This window comes from Camelus bactrianus, chromosome 18 (genome assembly GCF_048773025.1).
Source record: "Camelus bactrianus isolate YW-2024 breed Bactrian camel chromosome 18, ASM4877302v1, whole genome shotgun sequence".
Lineage (NCBI taxonomy): Eukaryota > Metazoa > Chordata > Mammalia > Artiodactyla > Camelidae > Camelus > Camelus bactrianus.
Genome location: NC_133556.1, coordinates 36,722,608 through 36,748,749, shown reverse-complemented (window position 1 = coordinate 36,748,749; position 26,142 = coordinate 36,722,608). Strand labels below are relative to the sequence as shown.

Genomic DNA, 26,142 nt, shown 5'->3' with positions numbered 1-26,142 from the left:
GTCATATATACAAGTATATATATTATTCTTCAAGTTTTATAAAAATATCAAAACACATGATATATAAAACATATATATAAAACAAAGGCCTTTGTTCATAGTATATCCCCAATAATGCTGACCTGTATTACTCTACAACTGTTTGTTTGTAAATACTACTATAAGTGAGAGTTAAATTTTGTCACTCTCAGTCACTCAATTGAACATGGTCGTCTCTCACTACCTGAACGCTGCAAATTATTACTAGAGAGAGAGAAAAATAGATTTTAGAAAGTTCCTAACATATCAAATTTCCACCTAGACAAAGAACTGGTAATCAGGATTCTAAGGATAATATATAGCTTGAAAAGGTATATTTAATGGAACATGAGAGGGGGCTAAAAGAAGGTTAAAAACTTTTCATCTCAAATTCTAAGCTCACAGTTGGTGGATACTGAAAAACAGACTGTAACCTTTTCCTACTTATCATATACTTCTTATCTACTTCCTCAGCATTTTATGACATACTTCCTCTCATAACAACTGAACTTTTACAGCCTAAATAAAGGGAATAGAAATTCAAGTCATATTTTTAGAATTTGAATAGATTTCACTATGACATAGTACGCATATTATATTACCTGTACCATCAAACAGATTTCATTATGATAGAGTGTGCATGTTATAGTACCTGCAGCATGATGCAGAATTCCATGTCTCTTCATGCATTCACATTCAAAAAATAATAAAATGCTTCTTACATTTAAGACCTCATTCTCGGTGCTCCAGGAAACGCACAATTATGTTCCCTAATCTCTAGCAGTGTATACTGATGCAGGGGCTATAAAATGAGTATTTTAAATAACTATACTACAAAATATCTGAAACTTGAAGTTTTAGAATGGGACACGAGGACTGGACATACTTTTTAAAACTATAATACAAAGAATTCTGAAGTAGGTTTTATCATATGGTAGTTATTAAGAGTCTACTTTGAGAGCTGACTGTTATTTTAGGGAAAACATGTACTCTTCAGTTAGATGAAAAGTTTTGAATATACTCAAAATGAGATAATTTAGAAAACAGAGGAATCTCTTTATAACATGGATTTTGAGAAATAGAATTTTAATTTCTAAATTTCTATAATTTCAACTATTATTTTAGTCTTAATGCAGAACCAGAGATAGAAATAAAGGGGAAAAAAAACCTCTTTCCTCACAACTCTCTGATACCAAAATAAAAAGTGTCCAAGTGGAAAAAAAAAAAGATACATGCTACGTAGTTTTGGAACTGGAAGGCCCCAGGAAGAGGCCATGATTATCACAGTAAGTAGCTTTGTGCACTGAAGATGTCCCTGAGGCACGAGTATTATACAAGTGCCGTCAGTGTGGTTTTAAAAGTCAAAGAATCCTTATCCTTGGACAAGCTTCACACTTCCTCTGTTGTGGGAAACCTTTTCACAGTACAGTTTTCCCGTCACGATCTATTTTCTAGTCCATTTTGCTTCAGCCTCATCTTCAGTATTTACCAAAGTAAAAAAAGAAAAAAATTCAACCTGTCATATTTTTATAAAATGGTTTACTCTGACCAACTTTCTAATACAAACGTAAAACAACGATAGGCAGGCCACTTCTAAATTTTAAGAGTAAATATTATGTAAAACTAAATTCAGAGCAGAAAAACTAATTTCACAAGAAAACACTTTACCTTGGGAGCAAGATCTAAGTCACCATCTGATGGAGGCCTTGAATCATCAACATCATGTTTGGGTGAAATACTTTGGAGCAAAAATACAGGTCAAAAATGAGTGAGTTCATTTCTTTAAACAAACAAAAGTGACAAAAGTCTATGCTGAGGGATAAGAAAGCAGATTTGGGAGCCAGGCTGCCTGATGGTTAAGTCACAGGTCAACTACTTGTTAACCATGGAATCATGGGTCAACTAGTCACCTCCTTAAACCACAGCTGTCTAATTAACAGTAAGCTGTAACAGCACAGCTACTCTGCAAAGCTGTTGTGGTGACTGTACGAGGTAACAAATGTCAAGTACGTAACACGATGTCTAACCCAGAGTAGGACACTCAACAAGCCTTCTTTTCTCTGTGTTCCCTTAGTCAACATATTTTTAAAAATTCGTAAAATCCTACCCGATGGCAGAGATGTCTCCAAACCTCGGTGAAAACTCAACCACTAAATCCGCTATTAAAGAAAAAAGTAAAATAGATTCTATATCAGCAATAGAAAAATACAGAGTATTAAAAGTATAAGACCAATGTTTTGTTAAAAAGCATTCCTTTGGGACCACACCTGGAGATTACACACTTGAGTGAATATTGAGTATACTCCTGGTAGGTAATTAATGCATAAAAACCACTTCCCCTCCTTCATACTTATCAAAAAAAAGGGTGTTTATCCAAATTTGATATCTTAAAATGAACTGCTGTTTACAGGGACCAAAATCCCAACCAAACTTTATGAGACTCACAAAAAATGGTAATCGTTAGTAGAACCAGCATCATAAACTGACAACGTCAAGCTCACATAGCGTGGTGTTTCTGGACGACACCCACGGGACAAACCCACCCCGCCATTTGGCTTTGTCAGCCTCATGTTATCTGGGCACGGTCATCCCTATTCGCTCACATACTGTCTAGGGCTGCTTTCACACTGCAATGGCAGACATGAGTGGATGTGACAGACACCACATGGCCTAAAATATTGACTCTCTGGCCCTTTACAGAAAAAGCTTGTGAATCCCTGCTTTATGTCATAACAGGAAACCCTAAGACTCAAATTGAATCTTCTTACTCTTCTGCTCAATATTCTTCGGTGAATCCGTGCAGCTGCCATTGCTGGTTCCCAACTCAACAACCATTTCTTCTTCGTCGTCCTTGCCGGACAATTGCAACTCTCCTTGGATGTTCTCTGCTCCAGTATGAGAAGAAAGGTAAAGAGAAATGATTATTCTACAGTCATCACAGTAACTACATCTCCTTTCCCAGTGGCTGGTTTAGGAATGAGCACGTGATGTAGCCCAGCCAATAAGATGCTAGGGGAAGTCTACCGGAAGCGTCTCTGCTTTCTTCCTAATTAATAGAAAACATGCAGAGAAGCAGCCCTCCTCGCCTGCGGATACTGTCATGGGAGAATATGATGCTTGGACCTGCTGCTAATCAGCAGACCAGGAAAGGCAACATCAAACACCAGCAGCCTCACAGCTGAAGGAGGGACAGCATCTGGGATCCTGATGACATCACCGAACCTTCTAAACAATCCTGACTTTTGCTGCTGTAGCCACTGTTACTTAGGTCTCTTATTATTTGCAGCTGAAAGCATTCTGACAAATTTCCCAAGGTCTTCAGCAGACCTCCTCCTTTCTATAGTACTAGAAAGGCTTTCAGAAGCGTGCCTGAGCTAGGTAGTCACCTCGTTCCCAACCATTCCTACAGCATCCTTTTTGCACCACCAACATGAAACTCACATAGATCCTGCAAAGTTCACTGGCACATCTTAGCCTTTGCACCGCTGTCCTTTCTGCCAAGTGTAATCTTCAAAGATGTTCCACCCACCAAACACTGCCCTTCTGCCTCCTTCCCTGGCAAACTTCTACTCGCTCTGCATGGCTTACCTGACATCCTACCCACTTTTAAAAAACTTCTTTCCTCACCATGGACTTGAAGTATTTGGCACATGTTAAATACCAATAAAAAATACATAAAGACAGTTACAAAGTCCTCGTGGGCTCTGGGACACAGTAAGCACAGAATAAAGTAAAGCCAATCATAAAAATGGTGATGACAGTAACAAGCTCCCAGAGGCCAGGAACTGTGCTTTTGACCTGTTTGCATTCTGTAACGTCAGAGTGGTGCTTACTACCTAAAAGACACTTGATAGTCATCTGTTAAGTGGATGAATTAACAGATAAGAATGTTTTCTTTGAAAGTCCTGTTAAAAAAACAGACATTAACCAGGGGCAACTCTGTTGTGTTATGAGCACCTTGAAGACCAAAACTCTCTATTCCATCTTTGTATTTCCTACAACAGACGTTCTTTGCTTGATCAAGGTCTACCAAGTTAAAGGTGCCCTCATACAGTTCAAACTGAACAGCACACGAGGGGTCACACCTAGGCAACACAGTCTTCTTTTCGTTTTTATGTGAAGCACTTCTGTGCTTTTATTACAGTTTGTTGAGTCCTGAGTTGTGCTATTTGAGTATTTATTATCACAATCCTTTAACTAATGGCAACAGAAAATCTTGTTCAAACAAAATTATAGTTTCATGACAAGTATCCCAAAAAAGAGAAGAAAACATCTGACTCTCATGAAGGCAACATGTTGCACTCTGTTTGCACTTCTGAGGAATGAAATCGGTAAGAGAGACCCTGTTGGTGTAATGATGCGAAAAGTAACCAGTGCTTCTCAACAAGGCACTGCTTTCCTGACTTCTGCACTATCACTAGGTATCTTTAAAAAACAATCTCTTGTTAGTATGCTGCACACTGGCCCAGCTGTGCAGTTCTAATTGTTGGCCATTTGTTTATAGCACCAGGAAGGTATTGCTGAGCTCCCAGTTTTAAAGACAATCACTTTTTAGTGAGGCTAATCACTATGCAATAACTAGCATTCATTTACCCAATGTAATCCATTTGCTGTAAAAATTAAAGATCCAGTTCTGTAACAAGGCCAACTTGTTATAATGTTACAGGAAATGTACAACAAAGTAAAAAAGCCTGTTTTTCATATCTACACAAAGATACAATATGGGATTTAAGGGGCCATGATTAAATATATGAATTTCTTTTCAGACAACATTGTCCCAGATTTTAAATTACCTACAATTAACTTCTCAAATAATTCTGAATACTAGACCATTAAGAAAAAATTAATTAAAAAATAAAAACATACATGAAATTTACACACTGGATTTCATCACTGCCCTTTCATTATCAAAAGTTCCTCAATCTTACTTCCTTATCTATGGTAGGCCCAACAACAGTAACTTATTACCAGAACTCTGTCCTAGGTCGCTATTTTGAGGGGGAGTAGTTGGTATCTTTCCGTCTCTGTAGTCGACAATCAGTTGGTAAATGCTACGTATAAAAACAGTGATGAATAAATATTACTACTTGAATACTAATATAAAAACAATGACCAAATATATTAAATTCTTAGCTTATTTCAGACAATATCAGAGGTAATAGCAAACCTTCAATTGTCCCATATACTTCAAATTTGTACAATCTACAAACTTTTAAATTTAGCATGTATAATTAAAAAAGAAAAAAAAGTAAGGTGAAGTAGTCATGAACTGAGGGCAGTACAGCTCAGTAAGTTAACCACAGCAAGCCTGACATGTGGAAAGTATCTCGAACTCAGAAGTCCCAGCTCTATAACCAACAGCTATTTGTTCCTGGAAAAGTTGCTTCTCTTCAGCTCAAAGTCTCCCTTTATAAAACTGGGATCTTACTGTCTTGGGCAGTTAGTTATTAATACTTGTAAAAGTATTACGAAGATTTAATGAGATAACTTATCCCCCAGATGCTCAGAGAATTAGTGGCAGAATGGAATAATTTCTTCCTGAATTTAAATGCTGGAACTATTTGAGAATCCCAAATAAAACCCAATGTGTTTTTTCTTTCATAGGTGTAACATTTAAATATGGCAGTTTTCAGAAAATGTTACAAATTACAGTGACTAGCTGTTCTTCCTGGTTTATAATTCAGGGCACCTCAGCTACTATATAACTTGTAGTTAAACTTATTTATAAATATATGACCTCATACAAGCATATGTATGAGAACTAAACAAGCTGTCACTCTGAAGTTTACGTGTCCATCGCCAGGAAGACCGCGGAAACTGGATCAGCACAGGCATCCCGGGAGCAGAGGTCAATCACGACCCGACTGCAGGACCAGTTTCTTTTTCCTTTTCTTCTTTTAAAATTTTATTAAAGGTCTTTAGACAGCAACATCCAGACCCCAGACTCAGCTGCCAAGGAGATCCTGTTAAAACTAGTTTTAGTACCAACGCTGCAGCAACAGAATCAAGGGAAACAAGAGAACGATTAGAATGCCCTCGCCCTGCCCCAATGCCTTCTGGGAGAGGATTGTCACTGTGATCTTAGGGAATCCCTTAGGTTCCTGGAAAATTCAAGAGGACGATTAGAGGAGAAAGTCTCCAAAGGAAAATACAGGATTTTCTGCTCTACTAAACATTTCAAAACCCAAATAACTAGTTAGAAAAATCAGATATGTGACATTATTTGTACCCCATGCATAGGGGTTACACTGGAATAAAATGGAGAACAGTAGGACCCTAAGGATAAAGGTCTTACAAACCCTGAGATAAAGAACCCAGTGCCCACTGCTCCATCTCACTAGTCTGGCCTTTTGCTGGTTTCCAGCTGATGATGTGGAGGGTCTCACTGCCATCCCCAAAGTGCCTGCTCCCAACTAGGAACTGTCACCTGTCACATTACAAGTAACAGGTCATTACCAACCTCAGTTCAGAGAGAACTGGCACTTTAATGTAAACACTTACTGTTCAAAACCATAATAACAAGCATATCGTCCAGCAAACCATCCGTGTAAATCTAGCAAATTGGTATTAACATGTTTCTCAAGCAGCAGCTTGACTACGTCCGGTGAGTCATGAAACACAGCAAGCATCAGTGCTGATCTAAAATAAAAGAGACAGCTTCACCCTTAGGAACTTAGTTAGCTTAACTTAGACAGTTAATTTGATCTATTTTACCAAGTTAATATCCTGCCCACCCCTGGAGAACTGACCATTTACATGCTTGAGTGCTCATCTCTGCAAATTACCTCCAAGGCCAAAATGGAGGGGCAGAAAAGAAGCCTCCTGTCCTACTTGGGTAGCACACAGTAGAAGTTGCTAATTTAAAGCCCTCTGATGGAGAAGAAAGGATGCTGAAGTCACTTATCTGAAGTAGGTAAAGATTTAAATAAAGGATTCCCCATTTCTTCCCTCGTCTGAAATATAATACTTTAAAATCAGCTAGAGGTCAGGTAAGGAGAAGCTGTTTGCAGGCTGAAAACAGTAATATGAATAAAAATGGCAATAAAAACAGTCACGGCTGCAGTTAATCACGCTGAGAAGCATGTGCCCGGCACTAACCTGAACAGTCTACACATGGTCTTTCTTAGGCACAACCCCCCTTGATGTACTACGACCCTCCTTTACGTGTCAGGAAGCATGCTGGTTGGTGATAAGTCATGTCCCCCAGGTAACACACCTGGCCAGCAGGAGAGCTGGGAATTCAACCTCGTCTGACTCTAAAGCCCAGCTCTTTCCTCTTTATCATCCACCAATGACTTGTCTTCTTTAAAGGGAATGTTTATTCAATAATTAAAGCTATTTTTCTTCCTTCTACCATTATCAATTAAAAATAAAAACATCAAAGTGTACTAGAAATGAAAAAGGATAAAAACTGACGAGCCCACAGTATCTGGTCATAGTTAGTCTCTTAGTGATACTCACTCAGTGATAACCTAATAACATCAGTATCCTTCAAAGAAAGTAATTTAAAGCAGAGTCATCCAAAAAGCAAAACAAACTCCTCTTTAATATGCATCTTTTAAGAAAAAAATATATACCAAGAAGAGGTTAAAACAAATTATAAAAGAATGAAGAAATTCAACACTGTCTCATAAGGTAAATTAAAACTAGAGTCCATACTAATAAAACTAAAATGAAACCCCTGAACTATTTTAAGATCGTAAGACCAAAAAAATCAGGTTGCAAATGACATCAGTCACTATCATAAAGGAAGGTGAATCCTGCTGCATACTGTTCTTCGTGACACCAGGCAGAATAATTGCTTTTCTACCTAACTGATGATGTGTTGATTCTAAGTTAATCCTCTTCTTATTAGGTTAACCTTTCTGATTGGCTGTTACTACTTTAGAACAACATTAAGATTTAAAATAAAAGAGAGAGAGAGAGAGAACACACTATTGTACCTTTGCAGCTTGTCGACTGCATGTACATTTGCCCCATTCTCTATCAAAAATTTGGCCATTTCTTCTCTGTTCTCCCTGATGGCGAGTAAAAGTGGTGTGTATTTATACTGTAAAATAGTAAAAACAGTTGACAATGTGTAAAATTACATATAAATTTCAAACTGAGTTTAAAAACTTAAGTCTCTGAATTTAAACATACACTATAAAGTAAATAAAAAGTAGCCCCTTCCTCCTTGCCCCTCTGTGCTCCTTCTCTTTAAAAGGTTCCTCCTTAACCTCATCCAAAGTTTCCCTGTGAAGTCATTCTCTGAAACTCACTTCAGACATTTGCTGGTTCCAAGAACCTTCGCTTCTATCACAGTATTAGGCATCCTCTAATTACCTTACTGCTCAACTACTACTCCTGACACTCTAAACACTGCTCCAGAGAGAGCCATTCAGCTACTGAATCAACTACATTTCTAAGGAGCCATGCTGAGGAGAAAGATACCATACTGTCTGCAACATGCATAACCTATCCAATTACAACTACGACTAATCTCATAAAGCTTGCAGACATTCCAATGGGAATATGACTACTTGCATGTAAAGAAAAAGTTTTTCTTACACCAACTTATAAATTCTAATTTGAACAATTCCATCCCACTCTTAAGGGATTATTATAAAATATGAAGTAGACTATAAATTAACATAGACTGTCTTTAAAATCTTGAAATATGTATCAAAATATACCACAGGAATTGTAAATTCAAATGCTTACAGAGGCAACATAGGTGGCCCGAGTAAGTGAAGGTCACAAGTGAGGACAGCAAACTGGAGAACACACGCCCCACCGAGAAGGGGCCACCTCTGCAGAGCAGACCACATAGGAGCCTGGGCTCAAGGGGGACCAGATTTGATTCTTTAGGAGAAGTTCTGAAGTGTAGATTTCTGCACAAGTCTCCTAAATTTGAAATGTTGACTCAATGTGTGGAGACAAACTGAACATATCCAGGGCCATGTTTAGTCTATAGCCCACTTGTGTTTTTATGTTTGCTGTGTTTCCAAACAGTTGGGTATAAATCAAGTATTTGTATGTAAAACCTTGCCTTTCTTTAGAAGCATACATCTTACACACAAAAACACTGGGCCCCAACATGTAATAAAAATTGTGATTAAGACTCATAATACCCACTTCAAGAATTTTTCCAATGCCTACTAAAACTACAATCTATCTGTATCGAATTCTCCCTGATTGTTAATCAAATGGATAATTACGATTAAGAGGTATAAACAGGCATAAAATAAGGTACAAGGATGTACTGCACAACATGGGGAATAGAGCCAATAGTTTATAATAACCATAAGTGGAGCTTAACACTTAAAAACCTGTGAAACACTCAACTGTATACCTGTAACACATAATATAGTACATCGACTATACCTCAATTAAAAAAATATATTGTAAAATAAATACATTTTAAAAAGGCTCATAATACCCGCTTCAAGAATTTTTCCAGTGCCTACTAAAACTACAATCTACCTGTATCTAATTCTCCCCAATTGTTAATCAAGTGGATAATTAGTTCATGAGATGGCTGAAACTAAATTATTAAAACAATTCCAATTTGTTACTAATGTCATGGGTCTTGATGTTTAAAACTGCCATCTTGCATGGTATACTTATATATAATGGAATACAACTCAGCCATAAAAAAGAATGAAATAATGCCATTTGCAGCAACATGGAAGGACTTAGAGATTATCATTCTGAGTGAGGTCAGAAAGTGAAAGACAAATCCCATAGGATATCACTTAATACGTGGATTCTAAAAATGCGATACAAATGAACTTATTTACAAAACAGAAATAGACTCACAGACATAGAAAACAAACTGATGGTTACCGAAGGGGAAAGGGGGTGGGAGAGGAATAAATTAGCAGTTTCGGACTAGCAGATACAAATTACTATATATAAAACAGATGAACAACAAGGTCCTACTGTATATACTACAGGGAACTATACTCAATATCCTGTAATAAACCATAATGGAAAGGAATATGAATATGTGTATATATATATATATCATTGAGTAAGAATATATATATAACTGAACAAGAATATATGTAACTGATAAGAATATATATAACAGGATAAGAACAGACATATATAACTGAATAAGAATATACATATATACAACTGAATAATACATACAACTGAATAATATATATAACTGAATAAGGATATATACAACTGAATAAGAATATATATGTAACTAAGAATGTATATACAACTGAATAATATATATAACTGAATAAGGATATATACAACTGAATAAGAATATATATGTAACTAAGAATGTATATACAACTGAATAATATATATAACTGAATACGAATATATATATATATAACTGAATCACTTTGCTGTACACCAGAAACTATCACAACACTGTAAATCAATTAGACTTTAATTTAAAAAAAGCTGTCATCTTGATTATGCTAGGGCTCACTGAATCTAACAGATATATTGAAAGAGTCCGTCACACAGCTTTAACCAAAAGAAGGCTCATGATTTCCTATTATTGCGATCAGAAAAACCCTGTTGACCTAATGACCTGGATGGGAACAAAAGGTGCAAAATCTTTAAAGGGTCCGACTCTACTTATTGAATCACTCACCACGAGCAAGTTTCTAAGACTGTCTGAGTGCCACTGAATGATCAGTGGTTAGAAGGGAAAAGGAGCTATTCTTCCAGGCAATAGATACTGCCAGTAATATTGCCAATAAACTCCTCAATCACAGAGGAAGAGATGGATAAAAGTCAGGCTAACACGGCTGGAAAGCAGAGCACTGAAAGCAGTAGCATCTATCAAACCCCCGCTCTTCCAGAGATGTCTTATTTTTGAGATCTGTGAATTTACATGTATTACACGAATCCATTCAATAGTCCTTAACCAAGGGTTGTATCAGAATCTCAGGGAAGTATTTGTAAATACCTGTGTCTAGACCTGAGTACATTTATTCAATCAAAATCTTCAGGGGAGAACCAGGAGGAAAAGCAGGAGGACCAGCTTCGCCATCACTTGCTCCCCACCTACAGCCACAGCCCCGCAGAGGAGCTGCACCAGACTGAGCGTGGAAGACCCCAAGGTGAAGGTGTACGTGGAGGGCCACGTGGCCACCAGCACAAGTGAATGCCCCTGCTGGCTGGCTGTCAAACAGGACCTGACCTCACTTGCCCAGATTCTAGAACCTGGGATCCTGGGGTGCTCAGGGCCTGTGGCTTGCTGCCTCCCCTGCCCAGGTGCAGTCACCCAGCTCCCCCTGCTGGGTACTGGGTTCCTTCCTCCTCCCACCCATCTCCAGGCAGGCACCCAGCCCCTGCCATCACTTCACTCCCCGCAAGCCTTCATCTTCTGTACGCTCTGAGCCTACCACCCACTCCCAGGCACTTCCTAATGGGACGTTGTTCCTTCTGGGGTACAAGTGCGGCTGGGAGACAGAGCTCTGCCCTTTCCGTGGGCACAACCTCTAGCCTCTGGCCTTGGCTTTGAAGTTGTTTCCATGATAACAGGGCCTGATGTATTGTATTCAGTACACATATTACTATAAGTAAAACACCCATAGCTAGGAAAGACCCTGTATTTCAAATATCTTGTAAATAAAGTCAGTTGAGCTATACCTTGTTTATCGCCTCGATATTTGCCTTATAGCGGAGCAGCTTTGCTGCAATTGACGTATCTTCAGCCAAGACGGCGTAATGGAGAGCAGTGTTTTGACAGTCGTCCACAAGATTTGGGTCAGCACCGTGTTCCAGCAGGACAGTGACACATAGTTCTTTCCGGCATTGTACGGCCTGTTGGTATCATGCCAAGAAACAGACTGTAAGTGCTAGGCATTCCAAGTTAACATTCCTCAAGTTCCAGCAGTTCATTATATTTAAAACAGACAAATTCATTTTTATTCTAAGCAATTAAATCAAATCAATCTCACGTGGACACGGTTGGCTGCTACACACCTTGATGAGAGCTGTCTTGCCTTCCTCGTCACGAGCACCCAGATCACACTTCCACTGGATAAGGAGAGCCACCACTGATGACTGGCCGCTGGTGCAGGCTAAGTGTAGGGCAGTCCTGCGAAAGTAAGAGGACTGTTTAGGAAATTAGAGCATACCAAAGATACAGTTACTCACGTAATGGTAAACATTCAACAGCATGCTATTCCTACCCCTTTAAAACTAACATTTAGTCTTCTTATCTTAGTTCTTTCTATGGGGAAAGAACAGTATTTATTAGCTCTTATTACTCACCACATTAATGGAAGAACTACCTGTTTGAATAGAAAGGGCATGCCATTGAGATTCAGCTCAACTTGGGTCTGACTTCTACTTTAACACTGTCCCTTATTAGCTCTCACTTAGCCTGACTGTGCCTCAATTTCCTCATCAACAAAATGGGCATGAAATAGTAGTTATCTTACAGGACGCCACTGTGATGCTTAAATGAAAAGCTATGCAAGGTGTCTGGCAGTTCCTTGCACAAAATAACAGCTCAATAATTGTTAGGTAATACTATAATTGTTACCGTTACTATTTTACAAAGATAACATTTCCATTAAGTAAAATGATTGTGTATTACTTTGTTGCTGCAAGGATGAGAGAACACTGTACTTCAATGATTCTAACATGCTCATTGTCTCACACTGAGCAATTTAAAATTCATGTCTTACAACCATAGTTGGCAGCTCCTCCCAGGCCCGCCCCACCCCGCCCCGCCGCTGTTACCTGTTCTTCCTGTCTCTGCTGTCTACGACATTTTTCTTACGTGACAGCAAGTCCTCCACTGTACAACTGGCACCTAAATACGCGGCTCTGTGGAACTCCTTTAGCTCACTCTTATGGACACGATACCCAGGCACGGGCTTCTCACAAACCCTGCGCTCTCTCTGACGGGCGCTGAAGCCCACCCAGCTCACGAAATTAGCGAGTCTCTTCTTCATCTGGCTTATCGCCTTCCGACACCGCTCACTTCCCTCCTGGCCTCTTGCCACCTCCCGATCTCAGCGCTGGCGCTACAGAAGAGCCACAGAGGTCTCGCTGCCACACCTTGGCTGCAAAGCTCAGCGGCTCGGAATGTTTCGTCCGGAACAGTCGTAGCCTAGCAACAGCACTGACCCTCAACTGTCCCTCAACTGTCCCTCAACTGTCCCTCCAGAACCAGTGTCCCTGTGAGTGCGCACAGAGGCCCGGAGGCCCAGTGTGCCCGGTGCGCATGTGGGAGCCTAAGGCATTTCAAAACTCTGCAATTGCTTGTGGGTCATTTTGGATTCCCTTCAAACATTGGTGCTAGGTGGCTGAGTGTTTTGGGACATTTCCAGAAGTAAGGCTTGCCCCTGAGAAAGCCATGTTTGTACGCAACTGTGGTTAGAGTGGGGTGGAACCACAGGATGCTGAAGGCCTAGTCCCCCAGAGAGCTCCCCACCAAAAATCTCTAAATCTCTTTATCCCTCAGTTCATTCCTTTCCACATCCCTCTGGGCCCCAGCCAGTCTCCATGGAATTTAGCAGATGCAAACAGCAAAAAGCTGTTTTCATGGTTTCAGAGACTGTGGCAATATGTATCATTAAGTACAAACTTGAGGAACCAATACACGCTCTCCAGATGAAATGAAAACGTGTTTACGCATGTCTGCTGACCCTGCTCTGTGGCTCAGCCTTATGTTTACACGCTTTCTTCACTTTATTTTTTGCTTTTATTTCCACCAAGTAAATGTTTAATCAATCAAAGATTTATTTGGGAGCATGGTATAACATTTGAGAACTTTTTACTCATGTAACTATGAAAACACCATGTCAGTTACTCAGCGAGGCCATGCTGCTGGCTGACCACTGGCAGGAGGGGGGAAAGGCAGGGCAGGCCTCTTCTTCCTGTCTAACTCCATCCTTCCTCCCTCAGCTGGCTAATTATGATTTCTGGCCCTGCCAGGATCAAAACTGCAGGGGGTGGTAGAGTTCCTAAGTGGCTGACACTCCTGGGAGCTGGTCTTGAGTGGACTCAACTTGGCAAGTGTTTTGAAGCTGACTCTCTCAGGGGCATTTCTGGACCCACACCTGCCGTCACCTGCAACTCCCCTGACCTAAGTGAATGTGGTGTTACTAATTTACCCTTTTAATCTATCTTTTCTATTAACATACACTGTTATTTCCCTTGTCTTAAAAAAAAATGCGTTCACCCTCCAGCTGTGGCCCCATCTCTCTGCTCTCCGGGACACGCCTCCTGCCCCTGCAAAGGAGCTGTTCCCATTCACTTCCTCTGATTCCTCTCATTTTCCATCCAAGCAAGCATGTCCACTCACTGCAACTGCTCACGACAGGGTCACCCACCACCCACCAGGTGCTGACTCCACGGGGAGCTCTGTCCTCTCCTTGCGTGGCCTGGCAGCCACACTTCCCACCGCTGCTCTCCCCGACTTCCTCAAGCCCTTTCCTCACGGGGCTTCCCAGGTCTCATGCTGCTCTGGTTTCCTCCCACGGCCCTGGCTGGTCTTCTCAGTCCCAGCCCCTGAGTGCTGGCACACAGCACCCCTTAGGCTGTCTTCTGGCCTCTACTACTTTCTGCTGCTGCCCCCATCAGCCTTAGGGCTTTATGTATTCTCTAGAAGTTGACAACTTCCAAACTGCTATTTCCAATCTAGACCTCCCTCCTGTATTCCAGACTCAAATACCCATTTTGCCTCTCAACGTCATCTCTTGGAAGTTTAATAGGACTTCTCCTGGGCCGGCCCTCTCATGTTCCTGCCCTCACCAGGGCCTGCCCTCTCATGGACCTGCCCTTTCCTGTGCCTGCCATCAACTGTGAACACATCTGGTCCTGCCCTTTGACCTGCCCTCTCCTGGGCCTGCCCTCACCTGGTCCTCCCCACTATCTCCTGGGCTTCCCCTCACCTGGGCCTGCCCTTTCCTGGGCCTGCCCTCTCCTGGGCCTGCCCTTTCCTCATCTTGCCCTCTCCCTCCTGGGGAAGTAAGCCAGAAAGAGAAAGAAAAATACAGTATGAGATCGCTCATTTGTGGAATCTTAAAAAAATAAGACAAAATAAATAAATACGAAACAGTAACAGACTCATAGACATAGAGTACAAACTTGTGGTTGCCAAGGGGGTGGGGGGTAGGAAAGGACAGACTGGGAGTTTGAAATTTGCAGATACTGACAGGCATATGCAAAATAGATAAACAAGATTATAAAGCATAGCACAGGGAAATATATACAAGATCTTATGTTAGCTCAGGACGAAAAAGAATGTGACAATATATGTATGTTCATGTGTAAGTGAAAAATTGTGCTCTGCACTGGAAATTGACACAATACTGTAAACTGACTGTAACTCAATAAAAAAATGTTAAAAAAAAAAAAAAAAAGAGTGCTCCATTCAGAGCTATGGTTACATGCTGATCTTTCAGGGACAAAGACTAGGTTGGAACTAAATGTACAGACTGGGAGATAAAGGGATTTCAACTACTCTAACCACTTCCTGTTGAATGAAACAGAAGCCAAGACCTCACATTTCAAAGGGGGACAGGAAGTCAGGGGCCCGGTATGCCCTCTCCCACCTAGGCCTGGGTGGGAACAGTGGGCAGCCCCGGCCGGGGCCACAGGCAACAGTAGCCTCGGCTGTGCCCATTTGGACAGACAGACTGGCATGGCCCCACGGGCTCTGGGACTGCAAGCCCCATGGTGGCCATGGTGGTCATTACCATTCTGGGCCTCTGTGACCTCTCTGAACTCACCCCTCCCCAATCCCATCTTTCAGGGAAGGATCTACAAACCCAGCCAGAGGGGATGCAGGACAGTGGGGCAGAGGAGAAAGGTCATTCCAGGCATCTCCCAGGCTCCCTGCAGCCCCACTCTCTGAACCTGAGCCCATGTCAGTGCAGAGACCCCTCCCACCTCTGCCTCCTCACATCTAGAGTGACCTATTCCTTGGAGGATGAGGGTGGGGTCAGACCTCAGTCTCTGGCTGTGACTTTGACATCCAACTGCCTCCTCTCTGCCCCACCCACCCTGCTGCCTGTCACATGGCCCCTCAGGTGCCCCTTCAATCTCCCACCTGCACTCCTGCCAGGAAGCTCCCTTCCTCCCTTAACCCCTCCAGACTCTCCTGGAGCTAAAGCCTGGACCCACCTCTGCCTCCTGCCTTGGCCAGGCTGGCACTGTTACCCTCCCCACATTTCAAGGTGAAGAAACAGGCTCAGACAGGTTCACAGTGAGGAGGCGGGAGTACCCACCCCTGAACTCACAGACTGACCCCAATCTCATGACCCTGGGGTGGCCTGCCCTGCTCACGGAGAGGGTGCTGGCCGTGTGCCAACCGCTCACACCGGGAGGGGGGGCGCTCCTGGCCCAGGTGAGCGGGGATGCAGCAGAGCTGTCCTGGCCTCAGGAAGCCAGCACCACCCACCCTGGACTCACCCCCACGTGAACCCTGGGAAGTTCCTTCTGCCTCTAACTTCACTTTTTCCATCCTCCCTAAAGCCCCCTGGCTGGCCATCGCCCCACGCAGAGCTAGGTCAGCGGGTGGAGAAGGGAGACTGAAGTCTGCACCCCAGTGCCCAGACTCCTGGTGCCAGCACCTCTGCTCTGCTGTCCGTGCACATGCCGGCCTCCTGCCCACAGGGACTCGTTGCTTCTTGTTGCCTGGGCCCAGCAGTGACCCAAGGTCGGTCACTGTTCTGCAGTCCCCTCCTGGTGTCCTTCCTGACAGGCCTTCTAGGCACAGCAGGAGCTGGGCATGGGTGGCCTCCTGGTTAAGAAGGCACCATGAACATCTCCTTTCTTTTCTAATAGAAAGGCAGTGACTTCAAGAAATTGATACTTCCGGGTAATCTAGGAAGTAAAAGATATACCTTCACAAATCCTGTTCCTGGAGTCTCAAGATCCTGGTAAGATGGGAAAAAAAAGCTTGGTAATAAACAATGAATTCAAACCCTAGTTGTACGCTACTTTACAGTATCATGTACAAACATCTGACTTTCCAGTCTTGGAGTGGCCCATTTGGGACACTAACTGAACCAGGGTCACCATTTTTTTCCATTTTTTTATAAGTTGTTATGCGCCTGAATTATGTGTATCCATGACACAAAAGGTAACATGAACATATAAACAATAATAGTATACACCAGAAATTGACAAGTGTAACTATACACAAAATACTTAGAACAAAATGACAATGACACCAGTACACATTAGCTTGTGGAACCTCAATAAAAATTCATAAACTGAGAGTATCTAGTGAGTAAAGAAGAAATGCCAATTAAGCTACGATAAAACAAAGAAAAGTAGTATAGAAAAGAATATCATAGAAACAGAGAAACAGCAGTTTTAAAAACTCCCTGATTAGTCTCTGAAAAGATTAGTAAAGTAAAATAATACTTTCCTATTAAGAAAAAAGAGAAGCACACGTAACATATTAACAGGTAAACACTTTAAGTCAACCAGTTTATAAATCTCCGCCATCTGTGACGCCTTCCTGTCTGCCCCTCACCCGCACATTCAAACTGTTCATGCTGTTACTTCTACCACCGTGTTCTCATACGCCCACTCCTTTCACCCCAGGGGCCCTTCCACACCTCGACTGCACTCCTGCAGCTGCCCCTTCATTACACTGTCCAAATCGTGCCTTCCTCATTCCCTTTTATACCAATACTAGAGCTCTCTCCAACACAAAGCCAAACACATCAGTCTCACTCACAAAAGCCATCAAAGACGCCTATTTTTTTAAAAGCAGAATGTCAGCCAACCTCTGACCCTAAGTAAACACAGGAAACATTCCGCTACACCTTCTCACTTCCCACTCCTGCATCACTGGGTCATCTCCTGCCCCCTGAGGGGACCAGCCAGGCGCTTTCACAATCATATTCCCCTCAGCCTACAGGACACTTCCCTTGCTTCTGCCTCTCAAATTCCTATTCATCATTCCAGTCTTAGTTTCAACGTCACATCTTCCATGAAAGTACCTCTGATCCATCAGTTACAAATAATTCCCTAATTTCCCACAATCCTTTGCCACTCTCACTGTACCTCTTTTGTAAAACAATTCTACCTGCATTAGAAGTTTTAATTTACATTATCTGTCTCCTTCAAGAGACTGCAGTTCTTTGAGTAATGACTGTGTTTTAGCCATCTGTGTGTAACCTTTAGGAACTAGGACAGTGTCCTGTAATAAGCAAATACTCCAGAACTCTAAAGTGTACAGTCAGAATTGGATCTGACAGTAAATGGTAATTACGAGACTATTACTGAGAAATTTATCTTCACTGGAATTCAACGAACTGACTTCTCCAGACATTTCACCCACAAATCACTATAGTGATCTTGGGGAAGCATTCTTCCTATGTTTCCCTCAATCTTTCATGTAATGTCTGCAGAAATTACTTTCATAACAATAAACTGAAAAATAAAAATGCAATAAATGCAACAAACCTAACAGCCAAATTGGCTGAACACATACTGACACTACAAAAATAATAATTAAGGTTTAGCTGAACTAAATATGAAAAAGCCAACCAAGCGTTTATGGAAGTTCCAAAAACAATCTACACAGAATTAGGGTAAAGGTATTTAAAGGAATGTGTTGGCTAAGGAGTCCAAGAAATGCGTCAGTGTGTTAAAAGGGTAAAACAATCCAAAAATCACCTACCAAGTGATTCTCTGAACCTCTGGAGGGCTATTTGAAAACATCAAGTCATAGGAAAACAATCCAATTCAAAAGCGGGCAAAGGATTTTAATGGACATTTCTCCAAAGATGACATATAAATGGCCAGTAAGGCCAAGAAAAGATGCTCAGCATCACTAATCATTAGGGAAATGCCTATCAAAACTACACTGAGATGCTACCGCACACCCACTAGGCTGGGCACTATCAAGAAAACAGACTATGACAAGCGTCAGTGAAGACGTAGAGCCTTGCAACCCTTTGTGCACTGCTGGCAAGAATGTAAAATGATACACCACTATGGAAAATGATACAGTAGTTCCTTAAAAAATTAAAAATAGAATTACCACTTAATCCAGCAATCCCACTTCTCGGTATATACCCAAAAGAATTGAAAGCAGGGACTCAAAAAGATATTTGTACACTCACATGTTCCTAACAGTATTATTCACAATAGTCAAAAGGTGGAAGCAACCCACGGATGGATGAATGAATGGATAAACAAAATGTGGTATATACATAAAATGGATTATTATTTAACCTTAAAAATGAATGAAAATCATTTTCAAAAATGAACTTATTTACGAAACAGAAAAAGACAGACAGACAGACAGAAAACACATTTATGGTTGCCAAAGGGGAAAAGGGGTGGGAAGGGATAAACTGGGAGTCCGAGACTTGCAGACACTAACTACTCGATAAATAGAGTAAGTGTCAAGATTCTTCTGTAGAGCACAGGGAGCTATATTCAGTATCTTGTAGTAATCTATAATGAAAAAGAATATGAAAAATAACCTATGTATATGTATGACTGAAACATTACACTATATGCCAGAAATTGACACAATATTGTAAACTGGCTATCATTCCGTTTAAAAAAAACAAAAAGGATGAAATTATGACATGTGCCACAACATGGACCAATGCTGAAGATGTAATACTAAATGTAATAAGCTAGACAAAAAAGGACAAATATGGCTTGATTCCACTTATACAAGATACATAGAATAATCGAATCTAGAAAGGAGAATGCTTAACGGGGCTGCGTCGGGAGGAGGGATGGGGAGTAACTGTGTAACGGGCACAGAGTTTCAGTTTGGGAAGCTGACATGGTTCTGGAGGTGGATGGTGGTGGATCGCACAACAATGTGAACGTACTTATTGCCACTGAACTGACTATTTAAAAATGGCTACAATAGTGGATTTTATGTTATGTATATTGTACCACAATTTTATAAAGTCAGTAATTTTTGCTATCAAGTAATGTCATGGAAATTATATATCTGTGACAAAGACAAAATTCTAAACTGTCAAAACTTTGCTGCATTGTGCTAAAATTATATAAATTCAACACAGAAAAACTGGCTACTACTTACTGATTAGAAGCCCACTTTGCTGTTGTTCAGCACATTATAGTAATTTTTAGGGTGTTAGTAGGTACCTCATTTATAATAACCAAAACACAAGTACAAAAACATAGCCAAAAAATTCATCAGGATCAGTGAAGAGCACCTAAGTTCCTGTACAATGACCTCTCCTGACATTTAGCAGCACAAAATCACAACGGTTTCTTTCACTTCCTACTAGAAGCCCTTGAAAATAAAGACAAAGTTGGGATCACTATTAAAGTGGATAAACAGTAATTATGCAGGTCAATGTAATTACTGTTTAACAGATACAGCTATCATTCAACATTTTTTAAAACATGGGGTCCACGGAAAAACAAATTATCAATTATACTCAAGAACTTACGTTCATCTTGATGTGTTCTCTCTGGAAGCTTGCTTTGCAGTCTCTAGGAGGTGAAAGGAACACTTCATATCTCTCATCCATCAATATCTGAATTAACATATTTTAAAGATAAAACCCAAGAAACAACAAAGTTATTAAGAGTGATCTGTCATTTAGATGAGACTTGCTCTGTATACAGAAAGCATCACTAGTTGCACTGGAACAGATTCAAAGTACCAAATTGTGCCCCACTTTCGCTTCCGTTGTGCCACCACAGTCAATCATGACATTCTTTAGGCAAAGCAATGAAGATTAGGATTGATCCAAACTTACAGTAAGGGAATAAAATTCATACTGGGTTATGAGAAAGAGGGATGGGTGGGAATAAAAAGGACATGACAGGTCTATCACGACACATAGTGCACAGCCTTGGGTGTGGCCTCTCCTCAACACGCAGCTGCAGGATCCCCTACTCTGCTGAATTCTGGATTCTTACACCCCCTTAAATGATGTTCCAAAGGCTTCTTAATACAAGCTGAAGCTGATCTTCATCTACCCCTTCTACCCAAATCTGCTCCTTTCCCTGAGGTTCCTCACAGGCTCATGTTAACCTGAAGTTCAGAGTCATCATTAATCCCCTCTCCTTCACCCCATACCACATTCAAATGATCAGTAAATTCTCAAATCCACCTCCTCTCACTCCACGACCACTGCCACGCCCAGCTCACGTCCTCACTGGTCACACCTGTACTACTGCAGTACCCCCCAAGTGCTCTCTGCTTCCGGTGTTCCCTCCTCCTTCTCCACCCTCCCCTCATAGATCCTCCTAGGGTCCACAGAGCAGTCTTTATGAAACATAGTATCACATCAGCTCGTTTAAAAACCTTCAGTTGATCCTGTGTGAAATCATTACCAGTCCTAATTCTTTATAGCATGTCTTACAAAATCTTTCCAAATCTGGACCTAACTTCTGTCTCTAGCCTCACCTGCCTATACGTGGACAGTTGTGCCCCCGTAGGGCTGCCGGTTCCTCTCCTACAAGCTCGTATTTCTTCACATCCCTGTGCCTTTGCAAATGGCCATCTCACTCCCTGAGAAGACCTCCCGCTTCTCCACTCCCTATCCACGCCACAAGTACTTTTACTTACCCTTTAAAATTAGGTTCATGATGTCATCTACACATAAATTACAAGGGAAAAAAGAGATGTTGGGGTAATGCAGAGACTAAAAGAGGGTAAGAGCCTACACAAATGCTCTGTGGAATAGTGTTCCTGGCCTGTTTCACAATCATACGGCTAGGAAAAAACAAGAAGCCAATAGGAACCATTTTTTTAAATTAAAACTAGGACACCCCTAATCTATTCCTAGCTAGGTGACAGTGTTTAAACACTGATACGTAACACTTCACACCCACGACGATGGCTACCATCAAGAAAACAGGAAACAACATGTGTTGGTGAGGATGTGGAGAAGCTGAAACCCTGGTGCACTGCCGGTGAGAATGTAAAGTGATGCAGCCATTATGCAAAATGGTACGGTGGTCCCTGAGACAATTAAAAATAGAATTACCATTTAACCCAGCAATATCATTTCTCAGTATGTATCCCGAAAAATTGAAAGTAAGGACTCAAAAAGTATTTGCACACTCATGTTCGTAGCAGCATTATTCACACGAGTCAGAAGGTGGGAGCAACCCAAGTGTCCACGGATGGATGAATGCAAAAACTAAATGTGGTGTATACATAAAATGGAGTGTTACTTAGCTTTAAAAAATGAATGAAATTCTGTTATGTGCCACAACACGGATAAATCTTGAAGATCTTATGGTTTAAGTGCAATAAGCTAGAAACAAAGAGGACAAATACTGGGGAGGGTATAGCCCAGTGGTAGAGCGTACGCCTAGTGTACACAAGGTCCTGGGTTCAATCTCCAGGACCTTCTCTAAAAATAAACAAACCTAATTACCTATCACCACCAAAAAAAAAAAAAAAAAAGACAAATACAAATACTGTTCAATTCCTCTTACATGAAGTATCTAGAGTAATCAAATGCATAGAGTCTAAAGTAGAATGGTGGTTGCCAGGGGCAGGGAAGAATGGGAGTAATTACCTAATGAGTTTGGGAAGTTCAAAAAGATCTGGAGATGAAAGGTGGTGATGGGTGCAGAACAATGTGAATGTACTTAATGCCACTGAAATGGTAATAAATTTTGTTATTTTACAACAATTGAAAAGAAAAAAATTTTTGAAAAACTGATAGGACAAACTGTTGGCGAGAATGCGGAGCAACCACAACTCTCATACATCACTGATGGAACGTGAAATGCCACAATCACTTTGGGAAAATGCCTGCTAATTGCTTACAAAACTGAACCGATGCCTACCCTGCGATATCCCAGCCCCACTCCTTGGCAGTGACTGCAGGGGAAGGAGAGCATTTCCGTACAAGCGTGGTCACAGCAACTGTACTCGGAATAATCAGAAGCTGGAACTAGCCCGGGTGTCAGTCACCAGGAGAACGGCGAAGCGGTGCTGTCTTCCTACAGTTCAACAGTGCGCAGCAGTAACAGGCACAAGGACTGACACGTGCAGTGACAGAGATAAGCCTCAAAACCATTACGCTGAGTGAAAGGAGAATTCTACTAGAGTAGCTACTGAATGATTCCACTAATATGAATGAATAAAACAGGCAAAACTCATCCACAATGGGAAAAAACCCCGAAGTGTGGTTATCTCTGGGGGATGAAGTGGGGACTGACTGTGAAGGGACTTCCTGGGTTGAAGGTGATGTTCTCTATTTTGTTGGGGACTAGGGTTACACAGATGTATGCATTTGTTAAAACTCAATAAATGCCACAATTAAAACTTGTGCATTGCATATGTTTATTTTACCTCAAAAAAATGCCACAAAGAAAGCAACTCTAGTTAATGACACATGTGATACAAATACTTACAGATAAAATGTACCCTGTCTGCAACTTACTTTGAGACATAAGAAATTAAGATGGAATGATGAAAACTTACAGTTTCATACATCAAATAAAAAAAGATGGGACTGATAAAATGGATAGGGGGCTAGACAGAAACATGACAAAGCACACAGAGTAAAATCTTACCTCTAGCATTAAAAAAGGCACCATGAATATCTTTTCAAATAGGCAGTGACTTCTTGAAGCTGATACTTCTGAGTAATCTAGGAAAAAGGAAATGACAAACCTTCACAGATCTTTTTCATGGAGTCAGAAGATTCTATTAAGAATGAAAAAAAAAACCCTGGATAATAAAAAATGAATTCAAACCCTAGAAGTATGTTACTTTACAGTATAACATGCAAATATTTGACTTTCTAGTCTTGGAGTGGCCCATTTGGGACTCTAACTGAACCAAGGTCATTCATTTTTTTCTTTTTATTTTAAAAGTTGTTTGTGAACCTGAATTATGCATATCCACGACACAAAAGGTAACATGAACATGTAAACAATAATATACACCAGAAATTGACAAGTGTAACTACACACAAAATATTTAGAACAAAATGACAATGAAACCACTACACATTCGCTTGTGGGATCTCAATAAAAATTCATAAACTAAGTTTCTAGGGAGTAAATGAGAAGTAGCAATTAAGCTACGATAAAACAAAGAAAAGTAGTACAGAAGAGAATGTCACAGAATCAACAGAGAAACAACAGAGGTTCTTAAAAATCCCCAGTTAGTCTTTGGAAAGACTAATAAAGTAGAATAATACTTTACTAAGGAAAAAGAGAAGCACAAATAACACATTAACAGGTTAACAGATCAAAGAAGAAAAATATGTGATTATCTCAATAAATAAGAGAAAAATATCATTTGATAAAATGCAGCACAGCACCCATTCCTGACAAAAATAAAAACAATATAAAACACTCTAACCCAAACTGGGAATGGAACTTTTGTAATTTAATAAAAAAAAAAAAAAAGCTATTAAAATCCTACAATAAAAGCCGTATTTAATATAAAATGGTAGACACATTCACTTTTAAATCAGGAACGACAGTGCACACTGTCATTGCCTCTTTTCAATAAAACCCCAGAGCTCCTAGACCTCTGACAGGAGACTGAAAAAGCGTAAGATTGGAAAGGAAAAAAACTACCATGGTTCTCACAAAATATTACGGTCATAATAAAAATCTAGACACTATTTGAATAAAAAATACTTCAGCCTCATTGCTAGATATAAAATAACATGCTAAACTTAGTAACATGCACCAAAAGTAATCAGTAAAAAATGTCATTTCAAAAAATTTTCTTTAGAATGTTAACAAGAAGTGTAAGCATCTGGGAACAAATTTAAGAAAATATGCAAGAGACAAGTAAGATGTTATATAAAGTGACAAAGCCTCACCAAAGAGCACAAAGGGCATTTTTAAAAGGCAACCATGGTCCTGGATGTGAAAATAATACCATTAAATGTCAATTCTCCTGGAATGAATCTATAAATTCAATGCATTTTTTCATCAAAATCCTAGAAAATGTATTATTTATAAAGGTATGTGACAATGTGATTCCTAAACTGGTATGAAACAGTAAGAGGCCAAGAACAGCCAAAGGGTTTCAAAGAAAAAGAATGCCAAGAGAAGAATTTTCTTTCAACTAGTAAATCTTATTCTAAAGCTGTTTTCATTAAAATCTGTGGTATTAGTATAAGGAAAGAAAAATAACCAAAAAAGAACAGAATCCTCAGAAACATCTACGTATATTTGGGAGTTTGGTGTATGGCATTAAAAATAAGGGAAGAAAAGACAAAATGACACATGGATCATCAGTCATCCACATGGAAAAAATATATAAATCCCTCTCTTGGTCTGTTTACAAAAATAAATTCCAGATAAACTGTAAAAAGCCAAACTAAAACTCATATAAGAGGATATCCTTTATGCCATTAAAGTAGGAATGGAAATAAAAGTCACACACCCAAAAACTTAACTTTAAAGGAAAATACTGATAATTAAAATGGAAATCACTGAAAACGGATTTAAAAAATATGCCACAACAGCATGGAAGGAGGCACCTCCAACATAAAAGAGCACTTAGCATCAGAAACCCAGAAATAACAGGAACTTCGAGAAATCAGTACAAAGGGCAAATCCTCACTAGGAAAATGGGCCAGTGATGTGAACAGATAGTTCAGGGACAAGAAAACCCAAAGTGTCATTGAACACATGGAAAGAGACGAAGTGTCACGAGTGATCAATGAGAACCATCAGAACTGGCAGAAATTAAGAGTCTAAAACAACAAGGCTACGTGTCATGCGCCATCAAATAAAAAAAGACATAAGACGTCTAAATATTAGGAACATGCAAAGATGTGGAAAAACAGCAAACTAAAAACATGGATGAGGAGAATGGAAACAAGTAAGGAATCAACTTGGCAAAAACCAGTGGAATTAAGCTACTCTACTGTCTAAAGAATCCCACTTCCAGGGATATTAAGGCACATTACATAGAGAAACCTCACCTGAGTACCTAGGAGATATGCACAAAGATGTCCCATGGAGCAGTTTGTAACGGCCAAGGACTGCAGACAATCGGAACGTCCACGAATAGGGAAATACATGAACTGTGGCGGGTCAGTCAGTAGACTGCTTTTATTTATTTATTTACTTTTTTTTATTGAAGTATAGTCAGTGTGCAATGTTGTGGTCAGTCAATAGACTACTGTATAAAGGTTAAAATGAATGAACTAGATCCATACATATAAAGATAGATAAAAGTTAATAAAA

At 40.4% G+C, this 26,142-nt stretch overlaps 1 protein-coding gene across 13 annotated transcripts in view; it reads right to left on the bottom strand.

Moving 5' to 3' along the window:
* The window catches only part of LOC123617864 (ankyrin repeat domain-containing protein 26), a 95,792-nt gene that overhangs the window by 41,091 nt on the left and 28,559 nt on the right, over nt 1-26,142 (bottom strand). For 12 of the 13 annotated variants that reach the window (XM_074346832.1, XM_074346845.1, XM_074346843.1 and 9 more), the window contains 10 exons: nt 23,497-23,573; nt 20,403-20,489; nt 11,962-12,076; nt 11,626-11,799; nt 7,962-8,068; nt 6,520-6,657; nt 4,987-5,069; nt 2,787-2,906; nt 2,126-2,177; nt 1,687-1,756 (listed from right to left, as the gene is read on the bottom strand). In XM_074346832.1, coding sequence (XP_074202933.1) covers nt 1,687-1,756; nt 2,126-2,177; nt 2,787-2,906; nt 4,987-5,069; nt 6,520-6,657; nt 7,962-8,020 — 522 coding nt within the window. In that variant the 5' untranslated portion in view covers nt 8,021-8,068; nt 11,626-11,799; nt 11,962-12,076; nt 20,403-20,489; nt 23,497-23,573. The remainder of the gene's footprint in view (nt 1-1,686; nt 1,757-2,125; nt 2,178-2,786; nt 2,907-4,986; nt 5,070-6,519; nt 6,658-7,961; nt 8,069-11,625; nt 11,800-11,961; nt 12,077-20,402; nt 20,490-23,496; nt 23,574-26,142) is intronic. The other variant, XM_074346842.1, reaches the window with a different exon arrangement.